Source organism: Lontra canadensis, unplaced genomic scaffold (genome assembly GCF_010015895.1).
Source record: "Lontra canadensis isolate GAN:19392208 unplaced genomic scaffold, GSC_riverotter_1.0 scaffold412, whole genome shotgun sequence".
NCBI lineage: Eukaryota > Metazoa > Chordata > Mammalia > Carnivora > Mustelidae > Lontra > Lontra canadensis.
This window is the reverse complement of record NW_022631406.1, coordinates 37,708-56,013: the sequence shown is the minus strand read 5'-3', so window position 1 is coordinate 56,013 and position 18,306 is coordinate 37,708. Positions and strand designations below refer to the sequence as shown.

The 18,306-nt window shown below is 43.4% G+C and overlaps 1 protein-coding gene and 1 pseudogene across 1 annotated transcript in view; both read left to right on the top strand.

Moving 5' to 3' along the window:
• Positions 1–444: 444 nt before the first annotated feature.
• On the top strand, positions 445–17,823 carry LOC116862955 (annotated as a pseudogene).
• The window catches only part of LOC116862956 (DDB1- and CUL4-associated factor 5-like), a gene marked incomplete at its 3' end in the record, with an annotated part of 54,214 nt that continues 37,403 nt past the window's right edge, over positions 1,496–18,306 (top strand). Inside the window, exon 1 of the mRNA XM_032850401.1 lies at positions 1,496–2,081. Coding sequence (XP_032706292.1) covers positions 1,868–2,081 — 214 coding nt within the window. The remainder of the gene's footprint in view (positions 2,082–18,306) is intronic.

Here is an 18,306-nt window from a genome sequence, read left to right as displayed (position 1 = left end):
ATGATCTCAGGGGCCTTGGCATTCAGCCCGGCTTTGGGCTCTAAGCTCAGCATGGAGTCTGCTTGAGATTCTCTCTCTCCCTTTGCCCCTCCCGTTCATGCTGTCTCTTTCTCAAATAACATCTTAAAAAAAAAAAAAAGATGTTGGGTGCTAAAAAATCATTCATCAAGCTGGTATACGACTACTGATCTTTATGGGGCTATTATAACAAATAAACACAATGAAGCATCCTGAGAACAAAACTTTTTAAAAAGATAGCACTAGACATTTTCCTATTTAGGATAATAATCTCCATTAAAACCATAATTCCTCAAATTTGGTGACTAAGCTATCAAATAACATTTGCTATTATGTTGACTTTTAAACACTTAATTTCATATGTTATTGGAATGATTAACCATATTGCAAAAAGTAGGAGTAGGTGATTTTGCCTAATGGGTGTCCTCTTCCGTGGTCAGCCCACCTTTGACGGGTGTCTACTCAACCGCCCCTGTGCCATCTCTGATACAGAGGATGCAATTCCTGCTAAATTGAAAAGGCGAAACGGATACCTGCCTGTTTTAGTAGCCGACAATGGTTTCTTTCAACGACAGGGGATAGCTTCTAGCAAAACTACAACACGCGGACAGGGGGACTTTTACTGCGTCTGGTAGAATTCCAAAGCACTTAACACCCAGTCTTCTTGCTGGGGTCAACAGGGAGGCTCCCGGTCTACTGTAGTGCAGCTACTTCTGGCCTGGAACACAGCTGCTGGTTAACAGCTGTACAGCGTCAGGGCTCCACACTCAAGACCTTGAAGAGCTCACTGCACCCAATTAAATAACATATATTGCTGTTTTCGGGTAAAGCTTCTTGTGTCTTGGGAATGAATGTACCTAGAACTAAAGGACAGAAAGTACTTTGTTTCTCGGAGCTTTCTCAACTCAGCTTGGGCAATTTTCGCCCTCCTTATTAAGACCCCCGCCCCCCAACCCCTTCCCATATACCACTCTTACTATGTACTAGACGGACAGTATAGCCTTTTTACTGAATGGCTGTAGGAAGGGAGAACTGAACCGGGGGCGGTGGGGTGGGATGCGGGTAGTATTAAAACATTTACTTGGTAGGGGAGGGACGGGTGCACTCACAAAACCCCCAATCGGCCTTACCCCGTGTCCAGCCCTAACTCCAGGTTCCCTTTCCTTGGACTGGGCTCGGGGGGAGTGGGGGAGGATGAGACGAACCCCGGGCGGGCGACCACAGCCTGTCCTCCACCCCTCCGCCACCCCCGGGCTGCATTCTCCCCACCGAAAAAAAGAGGAGCCGGGAGCCGACCTCGCCCCGACGCCGGGCCCCGCGGGTGGGGAAGGAGGGCCGGCGGCCGTGGGAGGAAGGCGAGTCCGCAGCCCCGCTACCGCTCCGATTGTTACGCGCCCTCAACTTCACAGAGTGCGGCACTCAGGGGGCGCAGCGCCGGGAGGAGCTGCGGCGGGAAAGCCGCGCCGCCGCCCGCGGTCTCCAGGCCAGCCGCCCGCGTTCTTCCGGCCAGCAGCCCGCGGCGGGGGAGGGGCAGCTGCCGCCCGCGTTCCCCGGCACCCGCGGCCGGCGGAAGGGCCGCGCGTCGCGGAAGCGCGGCCGCAGCTGAAGATCAGCTGCTGGAGGAGGCGGAGGAGAGGGAGGAGCCTGGGGGGGGGGAAGGGAGGGAGGGGACCCTCAGGAAGCCGCGAACGCCACCGAGTGTCTGCACACCTCGCTCCGTCTGCCATGGCTGGTTAAAGAACCATCCGGATCGCTGCGCGGGGGGAGGGTTGGGTGGGGGGAGAGCGGCGGCCGCGCGTGAGGCCGAGGGAGGGGCGGCGGCGCGAGCGGCGGCGGCGGCGGTTCCAGCATGAAGAGGAGAGCTGGCCTGGGGGGCAGCATGAGGTCAGTGGTGGGCTTCTTGTCCCAGCGGGGCTTGCATGGGGACCCCCTGCTCACTCAGGACTTTCAGAGGAGACGCCTGCGAGGCTGCAGAAACCTCTACAAGAAGGACCTCCTCGGCCACTTCGGCTGTGTCAATGCCATTGAATTCTCCAACAATGGAGGCCAGTGGCTGGTCTCAGGTAAATCAACTCCCTTCCCCGCCCCGCGCCTCCCGGCCCCCTTTCAACCTCCCCTTTCGCTCTCCCTCACCACCCTCCTTCTCCCCTCCGCCCCCACCCCCTCCCTCCTCAACCCCTCTTCTGCGGTGGGAAGGTTTGGTGTCAAATTCAAACCCTTGCAGGGGAGGGAGGGGAAGGAGAGGATGTCTTCTGTTTAAAAAAAAAAAAAAAAAAAAAAAAGACCTAAAATGGTTGACAGGTCCTTAATTCGATTTATCCCAAGTGCAAAGTGATCTCTCCTGATGACTGCCCTGGAAGTGTGGGTCGGGGATGAGGGGGGTGGGGGCGAGATTACCGCCTGACAAAGTTTGATGGGAAACTCTTGCTCCGTGTACTTTAAAAGGTGCGGGGGGCATTTTGGGGATTCGGAGGGGGAGGAGGCCGAGGCGCGCCGGAGGCCAGGGGGAGCTCGAGTCCCTGGCGCCGGCGTCCGGGAGAAGGGGCCTTGGGGCTGGGGGCCGGGCGGTGACAGGGCTGGCCGCCGGGGGGTCGGGGGCCGCGACTCGGGGGGCTGGCTGGGTGAGCGAGGAGAGGAGCCGGGCGGGTAGCTGTTGGCCGCCCCCCCGTCGGCGGCCTGAGGGGCCCGGCTCCATCTCCCCTTTGCTGTAGTGGCCTCTTCCGCGTTGTGTTTTTCTTACGGTGTGGGCAGTGCTGGGGGCTCTGGAGGCCACGGGGCACCGGCCAGAACTTGAACGCGTAACTTGTGAGTCGGGGGGTGGTGGGTGGGCGACCCCCAGAGACTTGTTGGCTGCAGCCCCCCGCCCGTACCCCCTTTGCCGGCCGCTGCCGTTGCAGGTGGTCTCCGCGCCTCCCCCCTCCCGCCCAGCTGGGCTCGGCTGCCCCCAGGCTCCCCCTCTGGTGTGGGGAAAGTGGCGAAATCGAGGCCGGGGCTCCGGCCCGACGGTGTAGGCCTCGCTCTCCCGGGGCTCCTAGCGACAGGCAGCTGAATCGATAGCCTATTGCTCCCGGGGAGGCCCGGGCCGGGCGGGCCGCGGCGACAGCTGCCCCAGGGGAGGTGCGCCTGCTGCCCGCGGGGGCGCTCGCCGCCGCCGCCCTCCTCCCGGGGGGTCTCGGGCGCCAGGTGGGCGAGTGGGGATGGGGTCCGCCGGGCGACTCCCCGAAAGCGGTTGAAGGGGGGAGGAGGGCGAAGACGGCTCGCCTTCTACCCGGCTCTCTCCCTTTTCCTGCGTTGAGAGGGAGGAAGCGGGAGCCCAGCGCTGGACGTGGCGCTTCGCTTCACCCAGGCCAGTCCCCGAATGGTTTTCTAATTTACGTCAGTGGGCAGCTGGCCAGAAACTTCTGCGATCATGGCAAAGCATCCGTCTTCATCGCGAGTAACAGTCGGAAGTGGCACGGGCGTACAGTCCAATTTAGGGGTAGCAGAGATAAGACTTGTGTGATCTTTTCACGATAAACCTTCTGGGGTTTCTCCAGAACTCACTTGACTTTTCCACCCTAGATCGTTTTCTCTTTGACTAGGTAGATTTTGGCCCTAGATCATCCGCTGAAGAAACCTGATATTCTACTTCAAGGCATACCCCAAACAAAAGCTTCCTTCCCCAACACTGCCAAAAATTCCGAGGGCAGAAATGGGGAAGATCTCTTTAGAGAGCTCACCGGTTTTTTTTTTTCCCCCTTCTGTATTTATTATACTCTAGTCTCCTTAACAGATTGATGTTTTCCAACAGAGATGTCCCCAGACACAAGGAAATTCTTCCTACTTGGTGAGGGAATTTGAGGGGTACTCTTACAGGCTGAACTAATTACGGTACAGTCATACGTTTCCCGACTTAACACTTTTTAAAAATAACAGATTTATTAAGATATAATTTACATGCCTTACAACTCACCCAGTTTAACTTAACACTTTTGAAGAAACACTGAAAATGTTGTCTCTTCTCAATAAGTTAACCCTTGCTCAGGACCTTCCCGTGTCTCAAATGAACCCCTTTTTCTCTAGTCTTGCCCAGGTAATTTATCTTAATTGTAGTCCTGTAGAAGAGGAGAGTCCTTTCCACAGGGCAGGCTCTGGCAAACCTCCTGGTTTCAGGCATTTATTTCCTTATTTTTCTAGGCCTGAGTTGCCCATCTCCATCATTACTTTCTGGGTTTCAGTCTTCTTCGCTCCTTCCTTACTCCTCCTCCTTCCCCTCCACACTTCCTCTAGCTCAGTCCTTCCTGTTTCCTTTTTATCTACTCCTGTGCTTGTTCCTGGTCCCTGGAACAGGACCCTGAGGGGCCCACACCGCCCCCCCCCCCAGCTCCGATACACTTAGCTTTTCTTTCTTATTTCCTGAACAAAAACTTTTGGTTAAAAGCCTTTTTAGCTATTCACCTTCCATTATCAGTACAACTTAGGCTAACAGAAATTTCCTCCTGTTTGCTTCAGATAAGGAAGCCCCCTCTGGGAGTCATAAATACACCTTAACTTGTTAAAGCTAATTAAATATTGTTCTGGGAAGTCCTTCAATAATCTTCCCCAATTTAAAACTATTTAAAGTGTCAGGTTTACATATTCTCTTATCTGTCATTGTCCTTTAGCGGTTAACACCAGGGGAGAGGCTCTTAGGATTTTGAGGCTAATGCTCTGTATCCCTTATGTTTCACAATAATGTGGTGGGAGGCCAGACTCTACGATGGTAATGAGATTACCTTTATGTATTTTGTTGTTCTTGTATCTTGTTTGGATTGGTTAAAGACTTTAGAAAGCTGTGAGTAAAATGATAGTATGTTCATAGTTTGTTCACTGTTTTTATTTCCTAAATGTTTGGGCAGGCTCACATTTCTTGTAACTGACACATAACTATTTGGCAGAATTAACTTACACCTAGGGCAAAAATATTTGCATGGTTCCTGTGGCCTTATAAAATGTGGTTTGTTAAGGATACATCATTGCTGTTTTGTTCTAACAGCTGGCCCCTTTGCCAGGGCACAATGAGGCCAGCAGATACTAAGAGTGAGCCAGAGAAAATCAGGAAGGAGAAAAGGTGTTCTGCTGGGCAGTGAGACTGTGACAGCAACAAGTGGGAGGATTTTTTTTTTTTTTTAACATTAAAATACTTTTAACTTAAAAAGTGTTTTTCTTTATTGTTGTTCAGAAAAGGGCATTACTTTGCTATCCTGTAAGGCAGTGGGGGGTATACCATATATATAGTTGAAATCACTGTTGTGTCATTTAATGTGTGACCTTGTAGTCAAGTTGCTAAGCCTCTCTGGGTCTGCTTCCTGATGTACCAGCACTTACCTGAAGGGCTCTTGTGAGAATTACATTAGGTAAAGTTTAGGTTTGTGAGCTGAACAGTGTGACCTGTCTCTCAGAGAAAATGCTGAGCTTGTTTTCCTTCCCTGTGGTACTTTTAACCTGTGATATTATTAGCTGACACTTGTTCTTACAGTATTGGTAACAGACCTGTGGAAATGGGGCAGACAGGATAGTTTTGTGACTTTTTGATGTGGAATGAAAAGGCGCAAGGTACGTTGAAGTACTACTCATAAGAGATCCTACCAACATCAAGGAATTTATGCCAGAACACATATTTGGGGGATATCCTGGGTTTACCCTTTAAGTCTTTGGTTGCATCTAAAAATACTATTTTCCCTGAAATTGATATTTAAGACTAATTGATAATGAGAACCTGTATGAACTTAGTATGAAGTTTTAAGTTTCAGTGAGAGATTATGATCTCTTTCTTGATGCTTATGACTAAATGTAGGAAAAGCACCTTCAGAAGTTTTTCCAATAGCATCTGTAACTGTACTGTTTCAGCGTTAGTTAATAGGAGTTGTGCATGGGGAGAAACATTTAACTATATCTACTTGGTCATAATATTTATAAGTGATAAGTTTATAAGTTTAGTTCTATTTCTGTTTCATGTGGGTCTCTGACTTTATTATCATAAGTTAGGTAGCGATTAATAGCATGAATTCTGGAGTCAGGCTGCCTGGGGGTGAATATCAGCTACTTGCTAACTGGGTTACCTTTGTTAAGTCACTCACTCTCCGATTCCTCAGCTATATATTAAGAGCAGTAATACCCCACAGGGTGTGGTGAGGACTGTAGAAATAACACTTGTTAAGTTCTTAGCACCAGAGCCTAGCCCCTGCTTTTGCTCTGGTTGCTGTTGCTGCAAAGCTTTGTATGGTTATTTAGCTTGACCCTCACCAAAAGCTTTTAGGAGATTGACACTTTCAATATCTAACATTTATTTGCGTGTAGGACTTTCAATATCTAACATTTATTTGTGCATAGGACCATACAATGTGAAAAATTGAGAAAGCTCTCAATGAGATGAACTGTTAAAAATGCTTTGTAAGGGGTGCCTGGGTGGCTCAGTGGGTTAAAGCCTCTGCCTTCGGCTCAGGCTCAGGTCATGATCCCAGTGTCCTGGGATTGAATCCCGAATTGGGCTCTCTGCTCAGTGGGGAGCCTGCTTCCCCTCCTCTCTCTCTGCCTGCCTACTTGTGATCTCTGTCAAGTAAATAAAATCTTTAAAAAAAAAAAAATGCTTTGTAAATAAGCTTAACCCCAGTATTCTCATCAAAGCGTATTTTTAAACATCAAATAATAGCTGTGATAATAACCATATGCTCGATTTGAACCTATCAATTAATGATCATTCCTGTTTCCCAATCGCTAATTCTGTCAATTTTATGGAATCAGTTTTTTTGTCAGTTCATCTAAAAGCATGTTATCTACAGGTAAAGTGTTTGGCTTTAGCCGGTGGAATAAAGTTTTAGCCTTATTAGAACTTCTCATGTGTTTAGTTGGAATGAATTTGTTGGTCTAGTGGTTAATTTATCAGGAAAAATATGGCTAGTGGTAGGGCAGATATGTGACTTGAAAAAGCTTTCATAGTACATACATTTCAATAAGGGGATTAGGGAATCAATTGGATTTTCTCTGGGCCTTTCTATTTACCCATAATCCATTGCTGTGAAGGTGTTAAATTTTATCTTTTGGTCTATCAATTAATACAACAAATAGTTTTTGAGTGCATAGTTTATAAAGCAGAAGCAATTAGAACAGAAATGATCAATCAGGTATAAACCATGCTCTTTACCTTGCATTTTAGGAACATTTACTTAGCATCTGTAAGAGTCCATGGCCCTTTAAAAAATGTTTTCCCTCTGCTTTATGATACTTTAGAGGATACCTGATTTTTTTCTGGTTTGCTATACTTATTATAGCAAATAATCCTCTTGTTTATGAGTTTTAGCGGGAAAGAAAGGGCTCGTTAGAGATGGCCTTGGAAGACATTGCTATGATGAATTATAGAGATCGTGTCATAAGGATAAGGTAACATGGATATTTATAGATGCACATTATTTTTCCCACTTGTTCTTCAGTCAGCTAATTGATACCTATCAGAGATTGGCAGATTTAGAATTATGCCTAGGTTTGTCACTTCTATTTTAAAATAAGCTAGTGAGGGGGCGCCTGGGTGGCTCAGTCATTAAGGGTCTGCCTTTGGCTCAGGTCATGATCCTGGGGCCTTGGATGGAGCCCTGAGCCCTGTATCAGGCTCCCTGCTCAGCGGGAGGCCTGCTTCTCCCTCTCCCATTCCTCCTGCTTGTGTTCCTCTCTTGCTCTCTCTCTGTGTCAAATAAATAAATAAAATCTAAAATAACAAAATAAGCCAGTGAGGTTGAACTGATGACCCACCAGTTTTATTACACATTATTAGCACAGCAAAAAGTTGTCTTTGTGTTCTGTATTGTTCAAAGGATCGTCACTGCTTAACTTAATGCCAGTGTGTTTTTGATTTTACTAAGAGTTTCTGAGAGGAGCAGTAGCCCTCAGTTATGTATCTTGGGGACGACACAAGTACTCATTCACTGATTATTGTTAGATTTGGTTGTAAAGTGCAGTTGGAATCCTTTAGATCAGGGAAGCTTTACTGACCAGTAGAACTTGAAACACAGATAGATGCTGCCTTCTGAATTGTGAGTTAAGAAGTAGTTTCATTTATCTTATGCATTGAGCCAAGTGAAGGTCGCTTCCATTTGTTAATAAACAGCACTTAATTTTAATTTTTTCTTTTTTATGGTTTCAAGAAGGAAGTAATTGCTTTTTTTATTGTTTTAGTCTGAATTTAGATACTCAAGGGTAGTATTAAAGCCTTTTAAAATTAAAGGAACTAAAACCCTAATTCAAATGAAGATTGTGTAGCTTAAGAAGGAATCAGTTCTATTTTCAATTTTTGGTAACCCACATAAGTATTGTCTCTTAACAGTTAACTGAATATTTATCTGTTAAGGTTAACCTCAGATTATTGTGAGAATGTGAAATTACACTTCTTTTCTACTTGATTCTCTGTTGTGTTTAAAATTTTGATTTTAAGTTATAAGGGTTAGGTTACTATTTGCCTGTGGATATGTAAGCTGATTTTAAGTGATCTTTGAATAAATAAATGGAAAAGTTAACCAGCATATATAAAATATTTTTAATGAATTTATTGCTTAAGGTGAGGTTAAAATTTTTTAAAGTCAATGTAAAGAAAAATAATGGTGAATGTGTTACATGGATATGGCAGAAATCAAAAGTTGATTGAGATTGACTGAAGCTCTGGAAGTACTGCTTTAGGTAGTCTTTTTTGTATCTTCTTTCTTCCTCATTGACTCAGAGAGAAGGAAAGATCTTCATATTATGGAAAGGGGAATGGAAAAGTAGAAAGATGACTTGCCCGGAGCTGCCTTGTTAGTATTTGGCAGTCCGCAGGTCAAGTAGGGCCCATTGCTCTGAGGCATGTGCTGTTTCTGAGTTGCCTTTTTATATTTTTCTTTCCCTTTTCTTATAGGGTAATTTATCTTTTCTGAATCTTTTAAAAAATTGAAAACTGAAAAATGAGCAATTTCTGAGCGCATGTGCAACTCTAGTTGCTCCTCTTAGATGATTAATTATATTTCTGTGTTTTGCTGTAAATAAAGTTAACTTGTTCCACACAGGTATCTTATGTTTATTTGTTCATTAAAAATATTTAATGGGAATATACTGTGTGTGCCTCTTTAATCTTAATTAGCTTATAATGTATGCCAGGCTCTCTGCTAAGCATTTCATATGTTTTATTTGCCACTTGGAGAATAGCCAGTATTATCTATGGCCTAGTCATTTGAAGGTTTTGTATTCATTGTCATAACTAGGTGCTAAAAAAATCAAGACAGGACACCGATCAATGAGTGCTGAGGGTTCTGTAATGCAGAGAACAGGTAGGGCATTGGTGGAAGAATAGATATTGGAATTCATTGTTTCTGGTTAAAATGAAGTGAAATCTAATTCTAGGGATGAAAAAAGGTTATTACCTTGGCCTGTTACCTTGGTCTTTGTAGGAAATTTGGTTCCAGTAGCTGCTTCCGAAGTTTTTGTTTTTTTCAGCTTTAATACTTATTAGTCACCGCTGCCAACATAAGCCTCCCAGAACTTAACTGTCATGATCACACATCTGCTGCTGATCCCTCAAAAAAATCTACAGTGCTCCCCAGGGTCCACCAAATTAAATAGGAATGCCTTACCTGATGTTCATCTGAGACATTGCTGTTCACAAAGATAAATGTTAAACAAAAAATAGCTAATTTTTGAGCATGTCATTCATTTATCACATATTATTTGGGGGTGTTTCCTATGTCAGGCACATTTATGTATGTGACCACATTTAATACTTAACCTTACCAACGGTAGGGTTAGTGCTGTTATCCTTATTTTACATATGAAGAAACTGAGGCACAGGGAAGTTAAGTGACTTCCAAGGCTCATGTAGTTTGGGGTAGAGTTGGATTTGCAGCCGGAGTCTGCTGGAGCAGCTGAGATTTGCTGACTACTCTGAAATTTTTAGACTGTTCTGTAGGCTCTGACTTTCCCAACATTCTCTTCTCTTGCTATCACACCGATACTTTGCTAACTGCTTTTCCCTCTGCTTTTGTGTAAATGAAGAAAGGGGTATAGCTGTGGGGATAGATCAGTGGGCTTCAAGCCAGTAAGCATAGTTCTAGTCATAGCTACCATATACACCCCTCCATCAGAACTCTCTTGGTGCTAGAAATCACTTCACCTAGACGTTGGTCTTGACAGTCATCTAAAGTCTCCTTCTTCCTTACGCTTTGTGTGTTTACACTTGTTTACATAAACCATGTAACTTCACACTGGGTTAAACTTTACCTGCGAAGTGTAATTAGGAGTGGTTTATTCTGGTTACCGGTTTGGTTCCTCTTCTCCATTAGCCCAACCGAAAATACAAACAACATACATGACTCATACTGTTTACTGAGCCTGTAATTTGAGTTAGATTATCTCCTGAAAGCATACTGGTTGAGTACATTTGCCTGATTTTATCCAAAAGAAATAGGTGTCTCCTCATAAGGACATAGATGAATAAGGATAAAGTGCTTTTTGGAAGAAGTTTAAACAGTGTAACATGGGATAATTTGCCCAGAGAATACTGGTAAGTCATTTGGAAGTACATTGGCACAGACACAATATCAACAAAGGAAGGTATGACTCCTAGACCAAATGATAAGCCTGTTTAATCCTTAGTGAGCTTAACTAGAATGTTTTGCAAATAAAATTTACTTCTGTCACCAGCAACTGCACTTGCTTCTGTGAGAAAGAAGACATTTCCTTTCCAAGGTTATTCACAGATTACGTTAACAAGGAGGGTTAGAATCCACTTGTTCTTCACATCAGTTATCCTAAGTCAGGAATTCAGGGAAAGACTTGACAACAGCAGTTTGTCACTTTGGTTATCTGCTCTCCCCATACCTTTACAGTCACACTTTCCTTGATACCTTACTCACTCATTGCACTTCGCAGTGTTGATACCCAAGATTCTATCACACACCTCTCAGGATGCAGAATTGACATGCATTGGAGGTGAAGTCCCTGTGCCCTGAGAATTTTTTTCTTATTCTGGCTAATTTTAAAATGGAAGTTACATTCTGGAGGATTGGGGCATGTAGGAATCAATGAGAAAATGGCACCTGAGGAAATTGATAGGTTTATAACAGATCCTAGTAGTGGAGATGTTGGTGGAAAGACTGATTCCCATCTTCCCTTTTGCTTCTGCTTGGCTCCTACCCCTTGATACAGCAAGGTAAGATTACCTTATATAGTTGTTAAGGTAACTCTGTAGGTCCCCCGCCTACCTTGCTGTGGTCTGGTCACCTGATAACAAGGTGACCATATATTCTGGTTTACTTGGGACTATCCCAATTTCCCCATTGTGCCAGTACAATTATTAACACTCCTTTCATTCTTAAAAAAAGTCCTAATTTCAATGGTAAGTTATATGGCTACTCATAATCACCTGAGCTGCCTGGAACTCAAGTAAAACTGAAGCCGTACTCTCTTAGCTCTTCCTGTTCACCATCTAATGCCTCTGTGAGAAAGCCTGCAAGCCTCCATTCTGTTGTCAGGTCTTTCAGCTGCCACTTTTAAGGTACTGTGTTGAGCCTGAGAGGCTGAGTGGTTGGTTAGTCATTTGTTCCTACCTTTCTTATTAGAAAGCAGTAGAGACAGCTAAAACTGTTAAGAAAATGCTACATCCAGAGCCTAGAAGTTACCCCTTCCTTTGTATATACCTCCTCTTAGAGTTATTGTTCTGATGTTCTCTTGTACTTCTTCCTTCCCCCCTTTAAAAAAGTCTTCCTGTGGGTTTTTTTTCTTTTGCAGTTCATTTTAAGGAAAAGTGTTTTGGGGAATGATTCCCCGCTGAGTGGGATTTTTTTTCCCCTGAGGTGTTTTTATCCAAAATGTTGTGTGATGTTGATGTTAAAACTACGGTAAGGGCGCCTGGGTGGCTCAGTCGGTTAAGCGACTGCCTTCAGGTCAGGTTGTGATCTCGGAATTCCAGGATCAAGTTCCACATCGGGTTCCCAGCTCCATGGGGAGTCTGCTTCTCTCCATGGGGAGTCAGCTCTCATGCTCTCTCTCTCACTCTCTTTCTCTCTCTCAAATGAATAAATAAAATCTTAAAGAAAAAAAAAGCTATGTTGTTAAAACTCCATGTTATGGAATATCTGCCCAGCACCAGAATACATTTGGAGTAAAAGTTGGCCCCTCGAATGTATAGATTGGCCCTGGGAAGGATTTTCAGGAATTGTAGCTTTTCAGGTATATGGCCAGTTGGCTCTAGACTATCTTTCATGTTGTGAAATGACATCAGTAAAGAAGTTTAGGGGCACCTGGTGGCTTGGTTGTTAAGCGTCTGCCTTCGGCTCAGGTCATGATCCCAGATCCTGGCATGGAGCCCCACATTGGGGTCCCTGCTCAGGAGGAAGCCTGGTTCTCCCTTCTCCCACTCCCTCTGCTTGTGTTCCCTCTCTCGCTCTGTCTCTCTGTGTCAAATAAATAAATAAAATCTTTAAAAAAGGGTTTAAGAGATCTGGTTTAGAGGCCTAATTTCACCATTGTCACTGTGCTCTTTTACTACTAATGTTCTGTCTCTGTAGAATCATAGAATTTTATTGCCGGAAAAGATGAATGGTCATCTAATTGAAGCTTTTAATTTTACTTATAGGGACACAGAAGAGCAAAGAAGTGATTTGCCCAGTAGTTTGCAACTAGTTAAATAGTACAGTCAAGATTAAAAACTGGTCTCTCAGTAGGGAAAGTCACGAGGTTCTGTGTTTCTAAAGGGCTTTACTCAGGTAAAGTGTTAAACTCTTTTGTTGGCTTCCTCTGCCATTACATTCTTTCCTTATTTATTTTTTAAAAAGATTTTATTTATTTATTTATTTGACAGAGAGAGAGAAAGAGAGATCACAAGTAGGCAGAGAGGCAGGCAGAGAGAGAAGGGGAAGCAGGCTCCTTGCTGAGCAGAGAGCCCGATGTGGGGCTCGATCCCAGGACCCTGAGATCATGACCTGAGCTGAAGGCAGAGGCTTAACCCACTGAGTCACCCAGGCGCCCCACATTCTTTCCTTATTTATTTTTTTAGATTTATTTATTTTAGAGAGAGTGTGCACGTGTGAACAGTGGTCGGGGGCAGGAGCAGAGGGAGATGGGGAGAGAGAATCCTCAAGTAGATTCTCTGCTGAGTGCAGAGCCCAACACAGGGCTTAATCCCAGGACCCTGAAATCATGACCGGAACTGAAATCAAGAGTCAGACACTTAACCAACTGTGCCACCCCGGCGCCCCACTGCTACTACATTTTATGTGCAGTTTCATTGTCCCTGAACATGGTTGTTTTGAGTAAGTTGGCAGTGCCCGTTATTTTAGAGATAAGTCAGTAGAGATTTTCCAGGTTGGAGGCACACTGTCACTGGCTGAGTCTCGACTTTTAATTCTTCGTCAGCCTATACTTCCCTACTTTGAAAAGTCTGTTTCCTTCCAAGAACATTACTCAGGAGGAGGAATTTTCTGCAAACCTAGGTGCCTATCAAAATCATGTTATATAGCTTCTCTCATTCTGAATTTCCATTCAAGTCTTGTATCTAATTTCAGTTGTATCTTTTGTGTTACTACTTAAGGCCAAGTGACTAATTGGAACCTCTGAGGATTGTTTTGTTTCCTTTTGTAGTGGTGTCTTGACCAAGTTTGATGGTTTATACAGATACCACTCACTCTCTGCCATAGATGACTGAAGCATGTGTTTTTGCCTTCCACATACTAGCAAGAAACAATTGAGATTTGCATGTTTGGCAACCAGCTTCAAGCAGCCCTTGACTCTCAGGGTTGACATCTCTGTTTATACCTGCTTATGGGTGGGTATCGTGTGCCTTCCTCAAAGGACTAAAAAGCATTGGGCTTGCATTGGCTCAACTTTTTTAGAATTGCTCAAGCAGAGAAAAGAAAGCTTTATTATGTTGTTAATGTTGCTTATGCAAGGAATTTTGCAAAAGTTAGGCAGTGTTTTTATTTTTAAAAAGGAAAAAATCAGAAACTATTCAGAATAAATGAAGAGAGTGTCTGTGATATAATCAGGAGACATATTGTCCAGGTTAGTTCTGTATGGAAGAAGTGAGACTGGACATGATCTGTGGTCTGGGAGTACCTTGTAGTGCATCATACTATCTTAATAACTTCCTTGTGATTCCTTACTGTTATTGAGACACAAGAATCTGTTTTTAGTGTTCCCCTAGCTCTATTTGAGGAGCTTTTGTTTGACATCTCATTAATTCCTTCCTTTACTATTGAGAATTTCCTGTTGAATCATGCAAGTCAGTAGAATAGGGTACTTAGAAGATAGGCTTCCCATTTATTCACAAGTTTTTAAAAAGATCTATATTAACTGTAGGAAATTCAGAAAATAAAGAGATAAAGGAAGTACATCCACCTACTCAGGATGACCATTTTTGACACAGGTGACATATTTTAGCCTTTTTTGTATGCATATGTACATATTTTAAAAATAAAATTGGGGGGCACCTGGGTGGTTAAGTGTCCAACTCTTGATTTCAGCTCAGATCATGATCTCAGGCTCCTGGGATGGAACCCCAGGTTGGGCTCTGTGCTCATCCGGGAGTTTGCTTGAGATCCTCTCTCTCCCTCTTCCTCATCCCCTCCTTCTACTCGTGTTCTCATGCTCTCTCCCTCTCTCTCTCAAATAAATAAATCTTTTAAAAATTTTTTAAAAAATTAGATTTAGGGCGTGCCTGGGTGGCTCAGTCAATTAAGCGGCTGCCTTCAGCTCAGGTTGGGATCGAGCCCCACATCGGGCTTTCTGCTCAGTGGAGAGCCTGCTTCTCCCTCTCCCTCTGCCTGCTGCTCTGCCTGCTTGTGCTTTCTCTCTGTCTCTCTAATAAATAAAATCTTTAAAAAAATTAGAATTAGGTGATCTCTGCTGCCTTGTAACTGTCTTCTTAATATTAACATTTTTTGGGTAGGTCATTGACTATTTCTCAAAAGCAGGGTTTCTCAGCCTCAACAGTATTGACATTGGGGCTGGGTAATTCTTTGTTATGGGGGGGCTGTCCTGTGTGCTGTAGCATGTTTAGCAGCATCCATGGCCTCTGACCAGTATACGCCAACAGCACCTCCCCTGTTGTGATGACAAAAATGTCTTCAGACGTTGCCAAATGGTTCAGGCGCGAGATCACTCTGGGTAAGAACCACTTTCGAAATAAAAAATTCTTAAACTCTTTGGTCTCAGGATCTCTGAAAAGTCATTGAAGACCTCAAAGAACTTTATGTGGGTCATCTTTATCAGTTTTTACTGTATTAGAATTTAAAGCTGGTAAAGCTTAAAAATTCGTTTAAGACGGGAAATAATAAACCTTATATTAACATAATAATATAATAACGAAAAGTAACTATTTTCCAAAATAATAAATAGTGAGAGGAGTAACATTGTCACCTCTTTCCACCTTTTTAATGTCAGACATTATGAAGGCATTTACATTTAATCTGTTGTGGAATATTGGTTTAGCTGACATATATGAAGAAAATTCAGCCTTACACAGGTATGTAATTAGAAAAGGGAAGAGTATTTTAATGCCTTATCAGATGACTGTGCATATTCTTTGAGATTATATCAAAACTCAACAAGTGGAAGTTTCTTAGATCAGTTGCATTGTAGAATCTGAAACCATACCAGAGAGATTTTCGGTCTGTTATATTAAAATCCTTCAGTCTGTGGGAGCGCCTGGGTGGCTCAACTGGTTAAGCAGCTGGCTCTTGGTTTAGGCTCAGGTCATGATCTCTCAGGGTCATGAGTAGGGGAGTCTTCTTGAGACTCTCCTTTTGACCCTTTGCCCCTCCTCACCCCTGTGTGCACACGTGTGTGCATGCTTTCTAAATAAATAAATAAGCAAATACATACATAAATAGAATCTTTAAGAAAAAAGCCTTCTCCTTAGGTTGCTGGCTTTTCTTGAAAAATTCAAAGATCAGGCAATCTTGAGGCTGCATTCCTCTATGGCTATAACTGGCTGGAGCTCAGTAGCAGCTTGTTCTTTAAAAGGGTTATATGTTCTCCAGTCCGCCCTTCACTCTGACAGGTTTCCCTCATTTGCTTTGTCCTGGCCCCTGTTGTATTTGAGAGGCTGGATTGTATCCTGTAAGGAGTACAGTCTCTGGACCCAGAGTACCTGGCTGGGATTCAGATCCTCAATCCCACTCTTGATTGCTGTGTACCTTCAGGATAGTTAGTTTTTCTGTAGTTTTATCTGGATAATAAGGATAACAACAATACCTTTTTGATAAGATAGTTAAAAGGATTAGAAGAGCCACTAAATGTAAAATCCTTAGGATAGCCCCTGGCCCAGAGTAAATTTAGCTATGTTAGCTATTGTTGGAGTTCAAACGGCATACGATTGGCTAACATTTCTGTAGCTCACACTGTGTATCAGGCAATGGGCCAAGCCCTCCACACAGATCTATCTCATTAATCCTAACATAACACTATAAAATAGGTGGGGTTATTTTCTCAGTTTTGCAGAGGAGAGGATACAAGCAAGAGAGGTTAAGTTACCTGCCTAAAGGTGCTCAGCTAGTAAGTGGTAGTTACATCCAGAGTTGAACCTTTGCACTTGTATGCCAAGCCTAGGGTTTTGAATGCTGTGCTGCCTCATGCTACGTCTGCCTCTAAAATAGGTCTAATTACAGAAGTGGCAGGCTTGGGTAAATGGAGATAGGGCTCTTAATGTTTTCGTAAGTGATTTGAGGAGAGTATGCATATGATTTGAGGAGAGTATGCATATAAATATCTCAGATTTATGTATGACATCATTTCCTTCCAGTAGTGAAGCACCAATGAGGATAAACTGCAGGCAACTCTTTTTGTCCGGATGGAATGAGAGAGCAGAAGAGTGACTACTCTCTTTTTCTTTCTTTCTTTTCTTTTCTTTTTTTTTTTTTTTTTTTGGAGAGAGAGAGCTTGTGAGGGTGGAGACAGAGAGAGAGAATCTTAAGTAGGCTCTACACCCAGCAGAGCCAAACCAGGGCTCAGTCTCATGACCCCTGAGAGTAACCTGAGCTGAAACCAAGAGTTGGAGCTTAGCTGACTGAGCCATCTAGGTGTCCCTGATTACTACTGACTTTCAGAGTAGGTAAATGTAAAATAAAACAATGAAGAAAAATAACAGACTGCATGATGTGCTTCAAGATATTCAGTAAGGACTTAAGAGTTGTTTTGGTGTATTATTTGAAGGTCAAAAAGGCCAGCAAACATTTCAAACCCATTAGGATAACTGTTACTTAAAAACAACACAAGACCGTGGACTCTGGGCAGCCAGGGTCAGTGAAGGATCTCAAGATGGCTGGGCGAAAACTTGCTCTAAAAACTATTGACTGGGTAGCTTTTGGGGAGATCATACCCCGAAACCAGAAGGCCATTGCTAACTCCCTGAAATCTTGGAATGAGACACCTCCAAGTTGGCCTCTGCCCCTGAGAAACCCCCTACTATCGACTGGGCTTACTAAAAGGCCAATGTGGTGAAGGCTGGCTTGGTAGATGACTTTGAGAAGAAGTTCAATGCCCTGAAGATTCCTGTGCCAGAGGATAAATACACTGTTCAGTTGGATGCTGAAGAAAAAGAAGATGTGAAAAGTTGTGCCAAGTTTTTGTCTCAAAGGCCAGGATTGTGGAATACGAGATACAGCTGGAGAAGCTAAGGAACATAGTTCCCTTTGATCAGATGACCATTGAGGACCTGAATGAAGCCTTCCCAGAAACAAATTAGACAAGAAGTATCCCTATTGGCCTCACAAGCCAATCAAAAATGTATAAACTTGAGGTGGGGAGAGAGCTCTGGCCCTCGTATTATAAACACTGTACATTTAAGAAAAAAAAAAAAAAAACCAAGACCAAAACAAAATAATAGGTGTTGGTGAGGATGTGGAGAAATTGGAAGTCTAGTGCAGTGTTGGTTGGTGGGAATGTAGGATGGCACAGCCACTGTGAAAACAATACTCAGAAATAGTTTTCAGTTCCTCAGAAAAGTAAACAGAATTACTGTATTAGCCAGGAATTTCATTTTTGGGTATAAACCCCAAAGAATTGAAAGCAGGGAGTTGAACAGATAATTTGTACACTCATGTTCATAATAGCATATTCACTATAGCCAAAGATTGGGAGCATGAATGGACAAACAAAATGTGGTATATACATAAAACAGAATATTATTCAGCCTTAAAAAGGAAATTCTGACACATGCCACAAAATATGTATTGAACCATGAAGACATTATGATGAAATAAGCTAATCATAAAAGGACAAATATTATTTGAGTCCATTTATATGAGGTACTTAGAG